Here is a 14700-nt window from a genome sequence, read left to right as displayed (position 1 = left end):
TCCCCTGCTCAGGGTGTGTTAGAGGCCTGGTCTTCTGGCCTCTGGTGGTGAGGGGTGAGTTCCCAGGAGATAAGAGTTAAGGTGGATTTTAAAGCTCCGGCCTCTTGGCCCTTACTCATTCTTTCTACGCTGGCTAACCTGAGGTTATGTCTGGCTCTCTCTTGCACTTACGGTTTTTCACTTTTGTTCTGAGGCCTCAGAGGCCAGTTTTATTGGAGGCCACGCTGATCCACCAAAGGCAAGGACCAAGCCTCCTTCCCAGTTCCAGAAGGCCCCTCCCCTTCTAGCTTTTCTTTTGCGGCTCAGCAACACCCACCCTTCTCAGCTATTGGCCAAGCACAGATAACCGGCACAAGTCATAGCCAATGAAAAGTCTGCACTTCCCAGGCTCAGGTTGACACTTCCTCTCCGGGTCAAGAAAGAGCACGTCCGTTCCTTGCCCAGAGGATCAGAAAGCTAGGCAAAATCAAGGCCCAGAACGGGGGCTGAGGCTAGGGAGAGGTAGCGAGGGTCCAGCGTGCAACCTCGCAGCCAAGTCCCACTGTGAACAGGCCCTGCCATCTGCGTCCTTGGAGTCGGCCCTGCAGTGTGGCCTAGGTTTTGCAATTGACATTCGCGTTGCTCCTTGGCAAAGTTCTTTGGCTATTCCTCCTCAGGGTCTTGGCCAATCTAAAGGAAAAGAGATCTTGCCCTCACATGGGCCAAAGGCCCGAAGCAGTGAGAGCCAGCGGGGCGCCAGAGACTGAGGGAGTGGGGCCACTGGAATGAAATGCTTAGAGCTGGATGTTAATCCAGGACAGCTGGAAGGCTCAGCGCCTCCTTAGGAACACAACAAACAGTTTGGCGGCGGTCCGAGCGGCCTCTCCTGAGCGCCTTCGGAGCACTAGTTACTGGCTTGAACTCCTGGCAGAAGGATAAGGAGGGGCCCATGGAGCTGCAGACCTCCACGCAAACAGCCCGACCCCCTCCAGGAGGAGCGATCGCCCTAGCGCGGGACCGCGATCGTAGCGGGTCCACCAGATGGCAGTGGTACTCCTGCTCAGCCAAGACAGAGCCTGCAGGGCTCGAGAGCGACCACCAGAGGGCAACACGCGGACCACCGGCTCCATTAGGCTACTGGTTGCCTAGCAACAGTGACGCAAGGGGCTCCTGTTTCTACCCTCCTCAAGGCCTCCCAGGTTATTTCTGGCAAAACAGACTGCTGCACAAGGAGTGGCTTCAGGAATCCCAGAACTGCCCCACTTTTAAGCTAGGAGAATTTAAAATGGTCCATGGGATGCCACCCCGGCGTGGCGTCTAGGGCATAGGGCGGCTCAGTACTCCCGCAGGCCAGCGAGAAAAGATAAACATTTTCCCCTGGGGCTAAAATAGAGCAACCCCTCCTCCTCCGCCCGCCCTTCCCCCTCCCCCAGCAGAGCATGCGACCTTCAGCAGACCTTGGGCCTCTCCCGCTTCAGCTGTGCTTGTGGGGGGCTAAGAGTAAGGGAGCGATAAGGCTCTGCTCTGACCTTCCGTGTTTGATCCTCCCTTCCCCACCGGAAGACTCTTCTGCCCTCACACATATGTCAGGTTTTCAGGACCCTGATATAGAAGTTCCAATTTCAGACAGATAAGGAATCTATGTCCAATCCTACAAACACCAGAGCTGGACCCAAAGAAATGAGGCAGACACAAGACGAAGAGTGTGGTTATAATGAGCTCAAAGCCTGTGCCGGTGTGGTCTGTGAAAGGCCCTGGGCTGACCTCAGAGAGGTCACTCTGGCCTGGCTCTGGGCACACAGTGAACAGTGTCCTTGCCCTGGCAAGGGTCTCGGAGGGTCACACAGGCATGTGCAGCTCGTTGTACTCGTCCTGGCCATCCTCGTCAAAGTTTGGTTCAGCATCTTCTGAGTCCAGCTGGAGAATACAGCACAGGTTTGGGGAGGTAGGGAAGTGGATTTGTCCCCTCTGGCTCCCCCATATCCTCCAACCAGCTGCCTTTCCTGTTGCCAGGACGTCTGGGGGCCTCACTGTCTATAGAGACCATGATGCACTGCCCTTGACCAAGACCTTCAGGTCACCCCCTCAACCTGGCACCTCTCAGTAATAATAATGGCAGCAACCACTGCATAGGAAGTTCTTCCCCAGCACCACTTTCAGTTCCTGCTGTACCTCTGTGAGCCAACTTTTGAGTATTTATGAGCTGCAAGAAAGGCCCTTCCCGTAGGTGACAAACAGCTCAGGATGGCTTCCAGCACCATGCTACCTCTCTGTCCCTCAGCAAGATGCTTTCTGAGGGACACAGCAGCCCCTCCTTGTCTTGCACCAAAAACCATATTAAGTGCTTTACCCAGATTAGCATCTAATCCTCCCAACAGTCCTATGAAGTACAATCTGTCACCAGCCCCATCATACAGATAAAAATAAGAATTCTGAAGGTTAGATAACTTCCCTAAGGTCAAACAAACCAGCAAGTGGCCCAAGTATCTTGATTCCACTGCCCAAGCCACCCCACGCCACCATCTCTTACCGCCTGCAGTTCCCTGTCCTGGAAGAGCCTGGGCAGGAGGCACCGCCTCAGAGGCACCGTGAGCAGCAGCAGGAAGGGAAAGGCGAGAGAGGCCGCAGTGGATTTGACCACCCAAAGCAGCGCGATGCAGCCCAGCTGGATGCAGGTGAACAGGTGCATCCGCCACGTTTTCACCTGGGGGGCAGGCACGGGCCTCACCACTCAGCAGCCCACCTGCCCCCGCGCACACATTGGGGGACATGGCCGCCCAGGTCCCAAGTCAGCCTCCATGTTCCTCCTGTTGTCTTTTGCCCAGGATCCCTACGCATCCTCTCCCGATGAACTCCAGTACCCCATCACCCCATGCCTCCTGACCTGACCTTGGTCACATAGGGTTGCTCAGGATGGTGTTTGGCCGGCATAAGGATGAGCAACAGACGCTGGGACAACTGGATACCAGACAGGGACGTGACCCCCATGTACAGGAAGATCCCAAAGAGCACAGCCAACGGGATCCGGCGCAGCACAGCCCCCATGACGATGGACAGGCCTGGAGGGGGTGACACAGACCTACCTGACCCCTCAGCCACATGAAGACACGTGGGCCTAGCTTAGCGGGGACAGGGACCTATCTGACCAATCACCTGGGCCTCATGGGTGGAACTGATGAAGCAGGGTACAGGACCAGGAAAGGGATCAAGAGAGGACTCCTGGGTGTCAGATGGCAGGTGAGGGCTAATCGGACAACTAGACAGGACACAGTGCAGATTCAGGGGCGAGGGGCCTGTGTCAAGACCGGGAACAGTGAATCTCTTTCTGGGGCACCCTAGAAGGCAGGTCTGTGGGGAGGCCGGGCTCACCCACGAGGCTGGCAATGAGCACCCCGGTGACTCTCTGCTCCCGCACCTCCTGGATCTGGGGCTTGTCACCAGGAGCAATGGCAGTGCGCATCACTGTCAGCGCATTGACGTGGGTGACAGAGCGGACAGTGGCAGCTGTGAGCCAGGGCAACCCAAAGAGCCCACAGAGGCCACCCAGGGAGCCGATCAGCAGCAGGTCGAGGTGGAAGCCGGAACCCTTGAGCAGCCTTCTGGCTTTCTGGCTGACAATGAGCCTGCAGGGGGACAGGACCGGGTAGCTGGCCAGGCCTGCAGTGGACACAGCACATGTGTGTGTGTGCGCGCACACACACATAGGCATGCACGGGGACACAGTGTGGGGGAGGGAGGTGCAGACAGCACTCGCCAGCTTCCTCTTTCAAGTTCCCAAATTAAAGTTCTCGAATTGCAGCAGCTTTGAGCCAAATTCCCCTACTGTGAATATTTAAAGCACCACAAAAGCCAGATGCCAGATCTCACCACGTTATTTTGGTTTAACCGAAATGAGATACATTTGAGCATCCCTGGGTGACAGAACAACCTGTCAGTGTTCTGAGGACTGTCAAGTGCCACCCAGCAAACAGCGGTGGTGACAGACTGGTATTATGTCAAAGCATCCCAGGAAAACCATACACAGCCCACATGCCCTGCCCTCACCCCAAGGTCACTGCTCCCCACATCACCCACCTCCTTGTCACTCCTCCTTCCAGAAACACGCTCCCCTCCCCAACACCTGGCACTGCTCCCACCTACCCGACATCCCCAGACCAAGAAGATGTCCCTGCCTTCACCCTGAAGCCAAGCCAGGAGCCTGGCCCTGGCCTGGCCCCTTTCTTCTCCCTCAGCGTCCCCAGCCCTCTCACGCTGTGATCTGTGTCTCCATGAATATTAGGATGAGGACCAGGAGGGCGGGGACAGCCGCTGCCACCATCATCCACGGTGGGAAAGGGCGGGCACTGCCCAGAGGTGGGATGAACCACGTGCGCTTGTGGGGGGAGGTCACCGAGAGCCCTGTGGGCACTGTCAGCTTCTGTGTGGCAGGAAGGGAGACAGGGGTCAGGGACCCAGCACCCCGGGGCAGGAGCCCACACTGCAACTGCTCCCACCATGCTCTGTGTCCCCAGTCCTCAGACTCTGGGGAAACTGGAAAAAATTCATTTCGTATTACCCAAACTCACTGTGCCTCCATGATCTGGTAGGGGGCAGGGAAACAAGACATCTTCTACCTGAGCCTCAGAGCATTCAGAAGTGGCATGGGGAGCCCTGTCATTCCTGCTCCCTGGACTCCTCTCTCTCCCCCTGCACAGCACCCTGGCTGGCTGAGGGCTGCTCCACCCCAGCCCTATCCTCCCAGTGCGGCTCCGGCAGACCACGGCTCCACTAGGGGAGCTGAGTTCTCCTGACGAGACCATGCAGAGGAGCTGTGGTCCTGGCTGTGGCAAAGGCTGGGCTCACCTGAGTGTAGGTGTCTGTGATGGAGTAGTCCACCAGGACCATCACCAGGATGGAGATGGGGATCCCGAAATCCCCGATGAGGCGGCGAGCCTTTGGGGGCAGAGAGGAGCAGGCTGAGGACCAGAAATCTCCACCCATCCCTCTGAGGCCCTCCCACTGCTGACAGCAGTGGCCAGAATATTCCTGAGCCAGTGAATCTTCCCTGGGGGACATGGAGAAGTGGGCTGTCAAGGAAGGGGCCATGGCCACCCTGGAGCACAGCCTGACAAGTGACAGCAGGACTCAGGGAGCCCACACACCTTGCCACCCAGGAAGCGGCTGTTCCTGAACTTGCGCAGGAAGAAGGCGATGAGGAAGGTCCCCAGCATGAGGATGAGGGACAGCAGAGCTGTGTTGGGCTGGTTTCGGGGGCCGGGTGGCCCCTCAGTAGGGGGCAGGGCACTGCTATTCAGCTCCAGGCGGGTGTCCGGGGCCCCCTCAGGGGGGTAGAACGGCAGCAGTGGGTGCTCAGTGAACACCTGAGTGTGGGTAGCAAGGACACCTTTCGGTCAACCAGCCCCTTAGAGCCGCCAGCAGCCCCATCTCATCACATACCCACACACCTGTCCAGGAGGCTCCTTATCACTAGGCCTCTCTCACAGCCTCGGCCTCCAGCCCAGACTGTCACCCCCCAGCTCTGAGGCCCTCCACTTCAGGGCAGACCCAGCCTGGGGCGTCCCTGACCCACAGCCACCCATACTCAACACAGCCCCTCTCCTTGCCCCCTGCCCACCCCCGTGTTCCCCCTCCCCCAAGTTCTCCCAAGAACACTCCCCAGGCCCAGTCCACCCACCCACTCTGGACCACCACCTTGTAGAGCTTATGGAAGGTCTCGTAGATGAAAATGAGTGAGATGAGGAAGGCGAAAATCTCCTGGGTGAAAGGCGAGATGTAGCGGACCAAGAAGCTGCCTTCAGCAGCCACCAGGGCGAGGACAAACACCACCAGCCAGAGGCCAACCCACACGCGGCCAGTGAGGTACTCCAGGTCCTGGGCTTGGCAGAACTGGAGGCAGAAAAGAAGACTGCCCAACGCTGGTCTACCCTCGACCTCTACGACCCGCGCAATGGGCAAAGGGTGCCTGAGACTGCAGGGACCATCACCCAGTGGAGAAAGGGCACGGGGCAGCAGGGAAGGTGGCCAGGCCAGGGCGGGGGTGAGTCTTCACCTTGAAGAAGGCTTCTTCAAAGACGAGCAGTGGTCCTGAGAAGCCGACCACAAGCAGCGGCTGGGCCCCCAGCAGAGAGAAGAGGACACCAAGCACAGCCGTGGACACGATCAGCTCGGACACGCCCATCAGCCCCTCCGTCTTCTCTCCTGGGGCAGGCAGGGTCAGTAGGAGCCCTGGCCCCGCTCTACCTCCACCCTTCATCGAGCTTATCCTAAACTGGGGACCCCAGCAAAAGTGGAGCAGCTCCCAGACTGACACACAGGGCCCCTCCCCACCCACAATCTTCCAACCCCCTCACTTTATAGCCCCTCAAAAGTGATTCCTGGGGTCCCCTGATCCAGCGGCTCTCTAAGGTGATTCCACCTTTTTCTGCTCGCTCCAACCATCAGCTACCTGTGGTAACCCCTGGAACCCTGACCCAGAAACCTTATAGGTGACATGAGTCCCCAAAGTGCCCACAGGGACACTCATGCCCCACCACCACCCCTCACCTAGCAGCCCCCCGAAGGTGATGGCAGGGCTGAGGGCTGCAAAGTAGATGAAGAGCACAGCAGCCACACACTGGGAGTGCAGAGCGTCCCGCAGGTCACTGGGGTAGTGCGGGTACCGACGCTTCACGTCCCGGACAAGCCCCCCAAACACCGAGCCTGTCCGCAGCAGGGGGTCATCTTCAGGGACTGCCTCGGAGCCCCCCAGGTCCAAAGATAGCTCTGGGGGGACAAAGAGCTGCTGAAACATGGCCGCTCCCTCCCACTTGGGTCCCTGGCCTCAGCGTGCACCGCCAGGGGTGGGGGGTAGGGGGGGGTGCAGGAATGCAAGCTGAGGCCAGCTTGAAAGACTCGGGGGTATCTGGGCAGTCTCAGGGTCACAGCCCCAAACCCTGGGATGGGGGAGTGTGTGCGCCAGGGGACGCAGCCCCAGTGGGTCTGACCTTTCCCGGGGGCCACGTAGCCTCCTCGGGTGGTCATCTCCACTTTGGTCTGCTCGCGCTCCCGGCGCTTCTTCAGCAGCTCGCGCTGGAAGGCAGCCACAGAACGCAGCAGGTCCCGGCCCTCCACCTCCGACGGTGGGATCACAATGCTGCCGTCCAGGAACTCGCTGATGGCGCTCAAGAGGTCCTGCCGGTCATCCGCCTGGTAGGCAGCCTCGTGAAACAGCTGCAGGGGAGAAGACCATGGCTCTCAGGAAAGGGATGAGGGAGCCACTGGAAGGAGACCTAGGTGAGGCAGGATCACAGAGTCACCCAGAGTGGACGGCCGGCCAGCTGCCCTGAACCAGCCAGCAGTACAGCTGTCAAAACACTGGTGCACATCTTGCAGGCCAGCAGCTGGGCAACGGAGTGCCACTGGCTGGCCCTCCCAGATACCCACTCTTTCCCTCGGGGCTTCCACTTCCCCACATGCAGGATCCAAAGTGGTACAGCCTGTCACAGTTGGGACCTCCAGGGCCATTCTGACTGGGCAGCACGAATACCCTGCAGACCAATCTTTCCAATATAGCCCCCAGCTAGAAAACTCTCGGCTCCAAGCTCAGAAACTACAATGAAGTCCAGCACAGCCGCCTCCCACTCAAGTCCCATTACCTCCAAAGGCTCTGAGGCTTCCTCTCCCCCTAGGTCATCAGTCCCTCGTGTCCCTCAGTCCAGGGCTTCCTTTCCTGCCCTGGACCAACAGCTCACCTACTACACTCCTGAGCATGGCTCCCCCTGGAGGAGTCTCTGCCACTCTCAATACCATGGGCACCATTATGGGCATGAAAAGGCCAAGGACAGCCATGGACGAGGGAATGGGTTTTGAGAGCCCAGCCTGTGGGTACAGGGCCCACCTTGTCAGACATGAGGGTGGCAATGGAGCGCCCAAGCTCATGATAGTCCGTACTGGTGTGGCTGGGCCCCAGCATCACAAAGAGGAAGCGGACAGGGACAGGGACTTCTAGCACGGACTCCAGGAGAACAGCCTCGCTCAGTCGCACAAACGCTGCTGCCGGCTGCTCCAAGAACGGCACACAGCCTAAGGGAAGAAAAAGGCAGAAGGTGCTGGGCCAAAGGAAGCTGGCAAGGCAGACCCTGGAGGGGAGATCTGGGGCTTTCATCCATAGCTGAGCAAGCTGTGCATTGCACAAAGAAACCCCAACCACTAAAGGGGTCCTATTCACATATGTGTTTATTAAGATTTACCATTGGGTGGAAATCGGCAGTGTTCAATAAGGGCTGCTTTGATTCTCATTCTCACAACAGTGCTATATGGACTCCTAGCAGCCCATGAGCCCTCCTCACCCACAAGCACGACCGTGGCCTCAGCATCTTCGGGGATCTTCTCCAGCAGCTTCAGGCTCTTCCCCCGGTGACTGTCTCCCCCAGGCATGTGGAGGGGCTTCTGAGGACGCAGAACTGGAATAGGGCTGGGACCCAGACTGGAGGCGGTGACAGGCCCTCCCATCCCTCACTCCAGCCCAGGATCTGGACCCCATCTCCAAGCCATGCACACCACAGCCTTATCTTGTCTCAGTGGCTCAGTTTAAATGCAACATCATTGCATTTAAACCGTGTCTCCAGCCTGGGGACCCCATATGCATGTCACCTAGAGATCCCCCATGTGACTAGCATGACACCAGGCAACCACCCCACCCACTCAATGAAATCTCTGACAACCTCAACTCAAAGCCGATGTCTTCTCAGTCCCCCAGGCCAGGTCAGAGCAAAGTCACTGACCTCCTTAGCATCAGGGTCATGTGGCCAGAGTGGGGCTGGCTCCCCTAGGTCATCAGCTATCGTCGGTACCGCACCATCAGGTCCATGGCTAGGGGTTGGGTGATGGTTCCCCAGGACTGAGTTCATGCTGGAGCTTGATGGGTTTCGGGGGAAGAAGCCACTGTCCTTGTCATCATTGGGATGGCTGGAAAAGGGGAAAAAAGGAGGGACAGGAGGAGAGGCTCATGGTATACTGAGGCTAACATGGTAACAAGTAGAGGGTTGGGACCGCCACTCTTCTGTCTCTGTGTAAGAACTTTCCAATGACTGAAGTTATGGAAAGACTGAAGGGAGAGTGAGCTCCCCACCACTGTAGGTATTCAAGAGAAGGCTGAGAGTGTGATCCTAAAGCGCAGCTGAACTAGAGACACCCCTTGGGGGAACCCACCCACACCTGTGTTTCAGGAGCAGGGTACGAAGGACGCTGGCCCTGTCTTCTGGCCGGATCTGGTCTGATACAATCATGGTCTCCACCACGAGGTGTGCAATGCCCGGCAGGGTGGTTTGCTCCAGATCCAGGAGGGCCGCTCCTAGGGTACAGCCAGGGCAGACAGAAGCACCCGATGAACCCAGGCAGATACAGTGTCATGTGGCCAGGGATGGCTAGGGGCAGGGATGCAATAACAAGGGCAGAAGAGGGGCAGAGCACCTCCTCACTGTGGAAGGGCAAGACACGACTTACTCTGCAACACACACGCACTGAACACCTACTACGGGCCAGGTACAGTACGAGGCACCAGTACACAGCCTGGCCATCAGTGTATGGGTTTCTCAAGCTGTCAGATTCCACGGCCCCAAAGTGGTGACCAGATCTCACCCAGGACTCTAGGGAGCAGTTCCAGGAACCAGGCAGCCCAGCACAGGCGGAGAGCTCTGCGGACCCCTACCCTGGGCGATGGTCCTCCTGAGCTCCAGGAGGCTGCGGAAGGAAAGCGAGGCGACGTGGGGCTTCCCCCAGCGCTCCGTCTCCTCCTCCACATCCTCTTCAAACTTGATCCAGCGAGCTGTCTCCCGCCAGTGGGGCTCCTGGCTGCGGTCCAGCATCAGCTCGTTCAGCTCCACGAACACCTGTGGCAGGAGCCCACGTATGGACTTGAGGGCCACCAAGGAGGCAGCACAGACTGGTGAGGGGGTCACAGCCCACCCTCTTGGGGCCCTATACCTCATGAGGCCTCCGGTCCAGCTTCTTCTTCTTCTTCTTCCTGCGCAGGATGGGGGCCAGGCCACTGGGGCTGCCCCGGCCACCCTGAGTCCGAGATGGCTTCTTCACAAGGTGCCGCCGCACCCCAGGGTTGTCCTCCAGCCGGTGACCTGTGGACAAAGTGGGCTTGGCAATCCCAAGGGTCCAGCTCAGGCCTGGAGGTCACAGCCCAGGGATTCCAGTATTGCTCTGCCCAACTGGTCTACTTAGTGGATGCCACCATCACCAAGCGATCCTGCTGCCAAGACCACATAATCCAATGTGGCCATTTCCTAGATTAGGAGACTGACTCGGGAAGGAGGAAGACAAGCCCAAGATTACACAGGGGACCACCAGCCAGCCACGTCCCAGTGAAGAAACCCCAACTCAGTCCACACTCCCGGCTGGACATCCCAGGTCCCATCGTGGCCACTGCCCCTTCCTGACACCAGCCCCTAGACGTGGAGCCCCAACCCTCAGCACCCACACCCCCGCCCCATGGGCACACACTCTGCAGATCTGACAACTTCTCTCCCTCCTTCCTACCCCTTTCCGGCCAGCAGCTGGGGAGAAGACGGCCACCCGGTTACTCACAAGCAGCTGCCCTGGCCATGGGGCTTGGCTGGCACTTGATAGGCTCCCACAGGCCATAGTCCTCAAAGTCCAGCACAAACATCTCTAAGTCCTCTGAGGCCATCGAGTTGCAAGGGCCAGGGGCTGGATTCCTCCCAGGGACCTGGCCCTCGATGTCCCCAAGCCCAGAGCTCAGTGCCCCATTGGGCTCCATGTCCTTGTCCATCAGGCTCATTGTTCCCCCACACTCCCTCCCAAAACCCCAGCTCTCCCCAGAGACTTCTCTGTCCAAGAAGGGCTGGAGGTGGCGCGGCCTGCTGACCCCAACTGCTCACGTCTCCACGCCCACCGCTTCCAGCCCCCACCCCTTGTCGGTAAACACACCCTCCAACGTGACCCTTCCCAACCCACTGCCACTGTTGCCACCGCCACCTCTGCCATTGGATTGTTCCTGTCCCTGTCCTCAGGCCCTGGCAACTTTCCATGACGTACTGAGCTCAAAGCCCTACCCTCCCTGCCCCCCGCCCACACCCTGTGGTTCTGAGAAGGAGGAGGAGGAGGGTGGACCCAGTGATGCCCCTGGCCTGGGCACACAGCCCCGTGGGTGATGACAGGTGGCACCGAAGCCAGGGCACTGATAAGATGGAAGGAATGTGCCGAGATCACGGCCAGTGTGGTGGGCCGGGAGGGAGAAAGGCCTGGCACAGGGAAAGGCAGGATCCTGGCAAGAGGCTCAGCCTCCGGGGGCCGGCTGGAGGGAAGCAAAGAGCTAGGGGATAAAGGGTCAGGAGAGGAGGACACTATGCCCTCAAACGCCACTTGGGAGGGAGGGCTGACTCAGAAAACAGAATCAGGCGACAGGGAACAGCGTCACACAGGGAACGCTCAGCCCTGGCAGTGAGAGGTGGCTTGGTGAGGTGGTGAGCTCCCTGTCACTGGCCACATCCCAGCAGACAGGGACAGTGCAGAGGAACTGAGCCCTGCACAGAGGACAGCACGGGCCTCTTCGAGCTCCCAGGCAGGCTGGAGACCGAGGGACAGGCCTTGGGGGCTACCGCAGGGTCTCACTTACTCTTCATGTCATCCAGATCCGCAGAGCCCAGCATCTGGGCCTCTGCCTCATCCGTGGGCACCTGCTGCTCGGGGCCTGCTGGGTTGCCCAGGGCACTGCCTGGGCACAGTCGCTCCCGCAGGTCGTAACTGGCCGATGGGCTCCAGGGCCGGCCTTTCTCTGTAGCCATTCGGGAGGCCCGGGCCCGGGGGCTGGGGGAGCTGTGAAGATAACAAGCCTTGGGCTTGACAGAGAAAACCGTGGAAATGGCCATCTAGGGTTCCAGTACCTTCCACCAGCTCAGGGCCTGGAGTGGACACCAGGGTGCTAGACACAGCCACCCCATGCCTGCCTTGCTGGTCCTGCTCCATCTCTGACCCACCTCCTTCCACAGCACCCATCCTCCTCAAACAGACACCCCAGTTCTGACGAGCTCCACCTCTTGGCTCTGCTCTTTCCCGTTTCATCCCCTTGTCTTCTCTCCCCTCTCTGAGTCAGGGACAGACAAGGCTGCCCCTGCTTCTCTCCCTGTGTAGGTCCCACCAGTGGGCGACATTCCTCAGGGTCAGGAAGAAGGGGGCAGTCAGGAGCTTCGGGGCCTACTGCTGTTCGGGGTTGGGCAGGGTCCTGCTAAATGGGGGTGGGGGCCAGTACCTGATGGCATGCTGGGGGCTCTGGTCTGAGCGCAGGGCTGCGGAGGGCAGAGGCCTGGGGTAGGCTGCCCTCCCAGAGAGACCTGGACTGTCATCCTCATCACTTCCAATGGAGAACTGTGGAGAGAAGGCCAAACATAATCAGGCCCGATGCCCACTGCTGGCTGTGTGCTCCTCCTCTGTCCTCCTTGCACCCCACCCCCGTCCCGTACCAGCCACCCCTTCTCCGAGGGGCAAGCCCCTACCTTGGCTTTCTGTGGCGACCCTGAGGGCGGGGGCTCTGCGGGTTCTACCTCAGACTCCCCTTCCTCTTCCTCTTCTTCTTCCTCCTCCTCATCTGCTCCAGCTCCCCCCTCTTCCTGGATGGGTGGGGTTCCCTCGGAGGGGGGAGCAGAGGTTTTCTCCTTCTTCCTCTTCCTCCTGGTGTGTCGGGCAGAGGTGGGGGGCAGTCGCCGAAGCTTGTGGGGTGGAGGCAGGCGCGCCGAGAGCGGGTGGTGGGTGTGGTGAGATGTGTGCCGGTGAACTGGGGGTGCAGGAGAGCCAATTGAGGCTCCCACAGCAGAAGGGGGGCCTCCCCACCCAAGGCACACACACTTTATTCTAGCTCAAAGCCTCAAAAGAGGGCACCCTGGTCCCTCCTCCATGGCTCCCCCTGCACCTGGCTCCATGCTCAGTCACTGTCAGGCTTGGTAGAGAGGTAACAGGAGTATGGAGATGGACAGTCACAAAACAGAGGCTGGAGGGGGCATGTGACACAGCAAAGGAAGAGAAGAGCAGAGACACAAGGAGGCACAGGACAGCGTGAGCAGGGCCAAAGGGGAAGATGAAGGTCACCGGAGGAGGCCTCAGCCTGTCTCCCTGCTAGTGCCCTAATCTGGGGCCCATCTCCCCTGGCAGGCAGACAGGTGATGGGTGTGGGAGGCAGGATGACTTAACATGGCATGGTGGCCCGGCACAGTGTCCAGCACAGGATGGCACTGGGTGACCAAGCCGGAGGTGAGCGCAGAGATGGTGGCGATGAAGGTGATGGTGGTGAGGGTGACCGCACTCAGGGTCCCTGGGCTACCCACACTCAAAGTCCCGCTCGCTGTAGCTGCGGCTGGGCTTTTCGGGGTCCCAGGCTGGTGTCTTGCTGATGAGGTCCCCAAATCGGCTCACAGCCAAGGTCTTGCCCAAGTCATCATCCTCCTCCAGGTCTGGACTCAGTGGGGGCTCCTCCAAGGGCACCCGGACCTGCAGGCCCACAGAGCCTCTCCTAAGGACCCGAACTCCACGCTCACCTTAGGGGTCAGGGAATAACATGCCCCAGCCTCAACAGCCCCTTGTCCCTGTGCCCAGGCCTGGGTCAACACGGCAGAAAGCACCCCCCAGGTTCCCAGGTTCCCAGGCCTGGGAGGAGAAAGGACCATGCATTGAAAAACGTCAGACTCCCCTCCCCACCTGCTTTCTCCCTACTCCCAGCCCTTCTCGGTCCTGGATCTGGAGGGCCCAGGGTCTCCAGAGGTCGCCCTGGCAGTGCCCTCCGTGGGTCCTTCCCTGTCCTGTTTCCCCACCCCCGCGCGTCAGTCACCTGGGGCAGGGGGGAGGCGCCCCCGGGCGGCGGGATCACTCCGTTGGCCATGGCGGGGCGGGCGGTTTGGAAGGCTCTGGCTCACTGAGGGACCTGACCCCCGAGAAAGAGGGGGGCGCTGCAGGGGCCTAGTGGGGAGCCCTGGGGGAGGAGGGTGGGGTCAGGATCTTCGCGCTCGGGCAGGATCCCTGCCTGGCCCGAGCCCCCACTCTCAGGCCCAGCCACGCCCGGTGCAGCCCGGGCCCCCGCCCAGCCGCCGCCCGCCGTACCTCGGGGCTCAGGAGCCTGCGGGGCCGGGGCGGGCCGCCCAGCCCCATGTCCCTCCCCGCTGGGGCGCGGCCGCCGGGCTCCCGTTCGGCCTCTCGCCGCGCAAACCCGGCCGGGCGGACGCAGGCGCCGGATCCCGCAGCCCTGCGGCTCCACCTCCTCGCGCTCAGCTCCGTCGCCGCCGCTGCCGCCGCCGCCCGGCCGCACAATGGGAGCGGGCGGACGGTGACTCACCCGCCCCGGCCGCGCGGGCCCCGCAGGACCCCACCTGCCAGCGCGATCCTTCTCCAGGCGCCGGCCCTGCTGGGGGCGGGTGCACGGCCCCAATTTCCCACAATCCCTACCCACACTCCAGCACCTTGCTGTTAGCCTCCGCTGGGCTCTAGAGCTCTGGAGGCGACCCTCTGCAGACAAACCCCTTCCAGTCCTGGGAACGGATCCCCGACCCCTGGAAGGACCCACCGCCCTCCCCTGAGGTCCAAGGACCCCTGGTACCGTTTGTAGGCCTGGCCTCTTGTGCCCAGCATAATCCAACATTTGACCTTGGCTTATCCGTGGAACTCAGTTTCCCCATCTTAGCCAGACAGGGCTCAAAGAAGGGTGTTTCAAAGTTCCATCCAAGATCC

At 60.1% G+C, this 14700-nt stretch overlaps 1 protein-coding gene across 3 annotated transcripts; it reads right to left on the bottom strand.

Moving 5' to 3' along the window:
* Window positions 1-1671: 1671 nt before the first annotated feature.
* Slc4a3 (solute carrier family 4 member 3) lies at window positions 1672-14373 on the bottom strand. 3 transcript variants are annotated; one of them, XM_003463991.5, is made up of 23 exons: window positions 14077-14369; window positions 13808-13948; window positions 13308-13470; window positions 12483-12760; window positions 12239-12354; window positions 11606-11805; window positions 9943-10091; window positions 9668-9848; window positions 9175-9310; window positions 8742-8925; window positions 8307-8406; window positions 7856-8040; window positions 6963-7188; window positions 6523-6741; window positions 6029-6177; window positions 5671-5865; window positions 5121-5339; window positions 4822-4911; window positions 4230-4396; window positions 3349-3602; window positions 2869-3038; window positions 2510-2683; window positions 1672-1896 (listed from the first exon to the last, which is right to left on the bottom strand). In XM_003463991.5, exons 2-23 carry the CDS (start codon window positions 13856-13858, stop codon window positions 1819-1821), a joined length of 3684 nt encoding a protein of 1227 aa, XP_003464039.1. In that variant the 5' UTR covers window positions 13859-13948; window positions 14077-14369; the 3' UTR covers window positions 1672-1818. The 3 variants fall into 3 exon arrangements, 2 of the variants coding, with proteins under 2 accessions (XP_003464039.1, XP_013001607.1); XR_001199905.3 differs by lacking the exons at window positions 1672-1896; window positions 2510-2683 and having other exon boundaries at window positions 3349-3636; window positions 14077-14373; XM_013146153.2 differs by lacking the exons at window positions 11606-11805; window positions 12239-12354; window positions 12483-12760; ... (1 more) ...; window positions 13808-13948; window positions 14077-14369 and adding an exon at window positions 10555-10788.
* Window positions 14374-14700: the final 327 nt, after the last annotated feature.

This window comes from Cavia porcellus, unplaced genomic scaffold (genome assembly GCF_034190915.1).
Source record: "Cavia porcellus strain 051 isolate PalLab524CR breed Dunkin Hartley unplaced genomic scaffold, mCavPor4.1 scaffold_1, whole genome shotgun sequence".
Taxonomy (NCBI): Eukaryota; Metazoa; Chordata; class Mammalia; order Rodentia; family Caviidae; genus Cavia; species Cavia porcellus.
This window is presented reverse-complemented; position numbering and strand designations above follow the sequence as displayed.